This window comes from Mercurialis annua, linkage group LG4, assembly GCF_937616625.2.
Source record: "Mercurialis annua linkage group LG4, ddMerAnnu1.2, whole genome shotgun sequence".
In the NCBI taxonomy this organism is placed as follows: Eukaryota; Viridiplantae; Streptophyta; class Magnoliopsida; order Malpighiales; family Euphorbiaceae; genus Mercurialis; species Mercurialis annua.
The window spans coordinates 2,311,352-2,317,526 of NC_065573.1; the positions used below are offsets into that span (position 1 = coordinate 2,311,352).

The following is a 6,175-nucleotide window of genomic DNA, read 5'->3' on the forward strand; positions in this document are numbered from 1 at the left end:
TAAATCGCTAAAAAGGTGAAACGTTTGGCTTAAATCGCTTAAAAGGTGAAACATTTGGATTTGTTTCGTAACGTTTGTAACCGTTTGGCTTAAATCGCTAAAAAGGTGAAACGTTTGGATTTATATTAGGAAAAAGGTGAAACGATTGGATTTGTTTCGTAACGTTTGTAAACATTCGACTTAAATCACTAAAAAGATGACACGTTTGGTTTTGTTTGGTAACGTTTGTTAAAGTTTGCCTTAAATAGCTAAAAAGGTGAAACATTTGGTTTTGTTTCACCACGTTTGTAAACGTTCGGCTTAAATCGCTAAAAAGGGAAACGTTTGGATTTGTTTCGTGAAGTTTGTAAACGTTCGGTTTAAATTGCTAAAAAGGTGAAAAATTTGGATTTGTTTCGTAACGTTTGTGAACGATTGGTTTTGTTTCGTAATATTTGTAAACGTTTGGCTTAAATCGCTAAAAATGTGAAACGTTTGGATTTGTTTCGTAACGTTTTAAACGCTTGGTTTTGTTTCGTAACGTTTGTAAACGTTTGGCTTAATTCGTTAAAAAGGGGAAATGTTTGGATTTATTTCGTAACTTTTGTAAACATTTGGCTTAAATTGCTAAAAAGGTGAAACATTTGGATTTGTTTCGTAATATTTGTAAATGTTTGGCTTCTATCGCTAAAAAGGATAAACGTTTGGATTTGTTTCGTAACGTTTGTAAACGTTTGGCTTAAATCGCTAAAAAGGGTAAACGTTTGGATTTGTTTCGTAACGTTTTAAACGTTTGGCTTAATTCACTAAAATGGGGAAACATTCACTACTAGAAAGTCAGACATTTGCGACGGATGCAGATACCGTCGCTAAAATCCCATATTTGCGACGGATTTAGCGACAGACGGTAATTCTGTCACTAAATCATCGAAAGTTTTGGCGGGAGGTTGCCCGCCAAATTTGCGACGGATTCTCCATCGTTAATCCGTCGCTACCCAAATAATTAGTGACGGATATATTAATCCGTCACTAATTTTTTACGTTTTTAAAAAGCTGCGTTTAGGGCAGCCCAATTAGCTACGGATAACTATAATCCGTCGCTAAATGCCCTGCCCTAAACGCACTGTTTAAATTAACTCGATTTTAGCGACAGAATTCTGAATCCGTCGCTAAAATCGAGTTAATTTAAAACCGCTGCTCCTTCTCCTTCCTTCTTCCTCTCTTCTTCCTTTCTTTTATTTTCTCCTCGCCGCCATTCTCTGATTTCTCCTCTTCTCTGATTTCTCCTCGCCGCCGTTCTCCTCCCTTTCTTTTCCTTTCTGCCGTTCTCCTCTCTTCTCTGCTCTCCTCTCCGTCCGTCTGTTCGTCCGGCGCCGTCAGTCTGTTTTCCGCCATTCCTCCACCGGCGCCGCTCCTCTCCACTGCAATTGATCTCGTTTTTCTTGCCGGCCACCACTGATTCTCAGGTAAGGGTTTTTTTTAATTTTTTTTTCATTTATTTATAGTTTATATATGAAATATATAATAAATTAATTTTTTTTAAAACAGTCATTCCCGCTGCCTCCGGTGTCCGTCCCTCTGCTGCCTCCGGTCTGACCTGGTGCTGCATCCGGTCTCGCCCGCTGCCGCCTGAGGTAAGTTTTTTAATTTTCAATTATTTGTAAATATTGTATTAATTAGCGATTAGATTAGTTAATTTAAATTAGGGTTAATTTTCTGTTTTTCAAGTCATATTAAACTAATTTAGGGTTAGGTTTTAAATTATAATTGTATAATTAGTTTAATTTATTTAGCTTAGGATTAGTGTTATATGGTTAAATATCTTTTTTTATTAAATTATATAAAATTTGTTTAGGGTTAGGTTAATTAAATTATAGTTGAATTAGTTGAATTTAATTAGTTTGGGGTTAGTTTTATTTATTAGGGTTAATTATCTATTTTTTAAAAAAATTATATTAAATTAGGTTAGGGGTTAGGTTAATTAAATTATATTTGAATTAGTTTAATTTGTATTAGGGTTTCTGACTTATTAAATTTATACTAATTAATATTTATTTCTTCATAATTATTGTTTATGTGTTAATTAGTTGATTAAATTAGGTTATTGAATTAGTTTAATAAAAATTAATTAGTTTAATTAATATAGTAGGTTTTTAATTAATTTGAGATAGAATAGATTAATTAGTGCAATTTATGCTAATTAGTGTAATTAACGTTATAAATATAATTTTTGATGTAATTGGATTGTATTGTTGGATTGTGCTATGTAATTTGCTTGCAGGACTTCCCTGAAAAATGGGTGATGCTCATTTTTAGGGGAAGTTCTGCCGAAGTTTTAGTAGAAATTTTTTATTATTACGTGTTTTTATTTAATATGATAGATTTGCATTCTCTGACAGTCGCTGATAGTCTTTGATAGCCGCGCACTGTTGTTCCGAGTGATCTGGTGTTCCACCTTCTGTTTGCGGTTCTGCCCTTTAACAAGTAGGTTTTATCGCTTTTTTTGATTTATTTTAATTCAAATATATTATTTATAATATTCAACCTAAATAAACCTCAATTTTATTCCCATAGAATAAAATCGTAAACCTAGCCATAGAGTTCCCGTCCCATGTGTTCAAGAGATTGAACGACACGGGATTGTACAGTTTGTACAGTTCTCAAAACTGGTGCTTCCGTAACTCGATCACGAAAAACCATATATGTCTAATAGCGGTAGAAAAATATATGATTGTTTTCCAGCGTTTGTTCTCCGGGTGGATGTATAGTATATGTTTTGCAACGCTTATTCCTCGCGGAATATATAATTAGCATTACAACGCATAAACTAAATATCGCACTAAAGGAGAACGACGCCGGAAGGCTGCCGAATATTTTTCTCCGTTGCCAGGCATATATTGTAGCCGAGTTACAGGGCGCCAGTTTTGTGAATGGGATAGGGCCCTACCTTTTCAGCAGTCAATTACATTGAATTTGCTTATCTCGAGTTAAAACCCCACCTCTAATTATCCGCGCTACAGAAATGGAGACAGACCGTAGTTGGATGTACAGGAGTCACACAAACGGGTTGCTAACCACATGGTATAAGGAGCATGTGAAGGAGTTTGTCCAATTTGCATTACGACATCCCGCTTGTATGAGTGGAGTGCAGATAAAATGCCCCTGCCCTAAGAGAGGTTGTCAAAATATAAGCTATCGGGATGTCGATGAGGTGGAATTTCATCTATTGAAGAATGGGTTTGTGAAAGGTTACCAAGAATGGGATTTTCATGGCGAGGGGAGCGTTTTGAATCCCCCTCCCCTTGCACAGTTACCAGAGCAGGATGTTGAGTTCGACTATGAAAATGAGGGGCCGGGTGAGTTCAGTTACGCTCAAAGAATGATTCTTGATGCGGCCGGTCCAGAAATAACGTTTCCTGAAGATGAGCTCCTAAATGAAGAAGCTCAGAAATTTTATAATATGATGCGTGCGGCTGAAGAAGACATATGGCCTGGGAATAGCAGACACTCTCCATTTTCTGCATCTGCTAAAGTGATGGAGATCAAGTGTCGACATAAGGGTTCAGTAGCTTTAGTAAACGACGTCTGCGGATTGATACAAGAGCTGCTCCCGTAGGACAACAAGATGCCAACGAATTTTGCTAAAATTAAGAAGTTGGTCAAAGGTTTGGTGTTGCCGGTTGAGGTTATTGACAGTTGTTTCTATAACGGTATGATTTATTGGGGGGAGGACACGGGTCTAACGCACTACAAAGTTTGTATTATGCGCGGTGGAAACCTGTGATCCAGGAAAAATCCGCAAAAAGAAAGGCTAACGTGCCATATAGTAAAATGTTCTATTTTCGAATAACTCCGAGGCTACAGAGGTTGTACGCTTCGAAAGCCACTGCCCGGCATATGACGTGGCACGCAGACCACGAGATGGATGGTGATAAGATGTGCCACCCGTCTGACTCTTCGGCTTGGAAACGTTTTAGTGAGCTGCATTCTGAGTTTGCCGATGAAGTGAGAAATATCAGATTAGGCTTATGTTCCGATGGGTTTCAGCCATTTGCCAATTTTGGGCAGCAGTATTCGTCGTGGCCGGTCATTTTGACGCCGTACAATCTCCCCCCAGGCATGTGCATGAAGGATGAGTCTATGTTTTGAACGGTTTTGGTACCGGGGCCTAGAAATCCGAAACACCTAATAGATATCTTCCTACAGCCGTTTATTGCAGAGTTGAACCAACTGTGGGAATGTGGAGTCCAAACATATGACGTTCATAAGCGTCAGAATTTCGAATTAAAAGCGGCTCTTATGTGGACAATAAATGACTTTCCCGCTTATTCTATGTTGTCTGGCTGGAGCACTGCTGGTAGAAAAGCATGCCCGTACTGTATGGAAAATACGGATTCATTCACACTGGAAAAAAGCGGTAAATAATCGTGGTTTGATTGCGATCGCAAGTTTTTGCCTCCGAATCACCAATTCCGTCGAAATGTTACTGATTTTCGAAAGGGGAAACGAGAGAGCAAAAGGTTTACAGGGGTGAGAACTGGAAATGAACTGTTAGCAGAGATTGATATACTGGGGTTTAAGAAGGCATTTGAGCCTGGTGCGAAAGTTACTAATGCATTACTGTCAAAAGATCATTGGTGGAATAAAAAAAGTATCTTTTGGGATTTGCCATATTGGAGAACAAATGTAATTCGTCACAATCTCGATGTCATGCACATTGAGAAAAATGTCTTCGGTAACATTTTCAATACCGTTCTCAATGTCCCCGGGAAAACAAAAGACCATGCAAAATCTCGTGAAGAGTTGAACAACATCTATGATCGGCCAGGGTTAGCTAATGATCCGGCAACTGGGAGATTTCCAAAGGCAATGTATGCTTTGGATAGGGATTCAAAACGAGTTTTGCTTGAGTGGATTCAGAAAATAAAGTTTCCAGACGGATATGCGTCAAACTTGTCTAAATGTGTTGATCTAAACGGGCTGAAAATGCATGGAATGAAAAGTCATGACTGTCATGTTTTTATGCAACGACTTCTGCCAATCGCGCTTCGGGAGCTGCTTTCGAAAAACGTGTGGGAGCCTCTAACAGAGTTAAGTATCTTCTTCAAGGAGTTAACTTCCAGGTCACTTTCAGAAGAAGATCTAAACCGTATGAAAACTGAGATCCCAAAAATCCTGTGCAAGTTGGAACGTATATTCCCGCCCAGCTTTTTTGACTCTATGGAGCATATCCCCGTGCATCTTCCGTACGAAGATATGATGGCAGGACCGGTTCAGTATCGCTGGATGTATCCATTTGAAAGGTAATCAAATTCGTTATGGTTTTTTCTCGTATCCATCTGTTCAATATATATATAATCAGGAAATACTTACTAATCTCAATATCCGGTCATTGAGGAAATTGAAAAAAAGGTCACCAATAAAGGCAGGGTGGAAGGGAGCATTAGTAGTGGATATCTGCAAGAAGAAATCGCTAAATTTGCATCATATTATTTTGCTGAAGGTGATCCAATGTTACCCGAGTGATTGGGAAGAAATGAAACTTGTGATATGGATATTGATGACGATGCCGACAGACTGGGAATTTTTAAACCTAAGGGAAAGCCGTTGCGTGGTAGCGGTAAGAGATATCTTGAAGACGATGAGATCATCGCTGCTCGGACCTATGTTCTTCTCAATTGTCCCGAAATCAAAGATCACCGAAAGTAAGCATTTAAATATAGTGTAATATTTCACATATTTGCTAGAATTTGATGTAATTTGGGCCTCTTCCATTTAAAGGGTTTTTGTGGCCGGGTTGCGCGAAAGGAACAGTGAAATAAGCGAAACAGAAATTGAAAGAGTGCTGGAAAGGGATTTCGCCTCATGGTTCGAACAATATGTAAGTATCTTATAATAGACTTTTATTTTTATAATAAGGTTTATAAATCTTACAAATTTCTAACTCCCCACAGGTGAAAGATCCAACAGTCTGTACTAATCCGTTTATTCCGAGTCTCGCAAAGGGACCATGTAGAAAGGTCACCACATATAAGGGATACTATGTAAACGGGTTCAAATTTCTTACTCAGGAATATGGGCAGGATCAACTTACAATGAATAGCGGTGTCTGCGTAAGGGGAACAAAATATGTTGAGGGTGAAAATGACTTTTATGGAGTGTTAACGGACATAATTGAGTTAGAGTATCCAGCTCT

At 38.3% G+C, this 6,175-nt stretch overlaps 1 protein-coding gene across 1 annotated transcript; it reads left to right on the plus strand.

Annotated features, from left to right (window-relative positions):
* Positions 1 to 3,604: 3,604 nt before the first annotated feature.
* Positions 3,605 to 5,286, plus strand: LOC126677281 (uncharacterized). Its single transcript, XM_050371828.1, has 4 exons — positions 3,605 to 3,664; positions 3,769 to 4,096; positions 4,199 to 4,396; positions 4,538 to 5,286. The coding sequence occupies exons 1-4, from the start codon at positions 3,605 to 3,607 to the stop codon at positions 5,284 to 5,286; spliced, it is 1,335 nt and encodes a 444-aa protein (XP_050227785.1).
* The last annotated feature ends 889 nt before the right edge of the window (positions 5,287 to 6,175 follow it).

Excerpts from the sequence above, each read along its gene's own strand:
- LOC126677281 (XM_050371828.1), top strand. The coding sequence starts at position 3,605 with ATGCCAACGAATTTTGCTAAAATTAAGAAGTTGGTCAAAGGTTTGGTG. Across the intron at positions 3,665-3,768 it reads GTTTGGTGTTGCCGGTTGAG|GAAAAATCCGCAAAAAGAAA; the intron begins GTTATTGACAGT and ends CCTGTGATCCAG. Across the intron at positions 4,097-4,198 it reads GCCGTACAATCTCCCCCCAG|AGTTGAACCAACTGTGGGAA; the intron begins GCATGTGCATGA and ends CGTTTATTGCAG.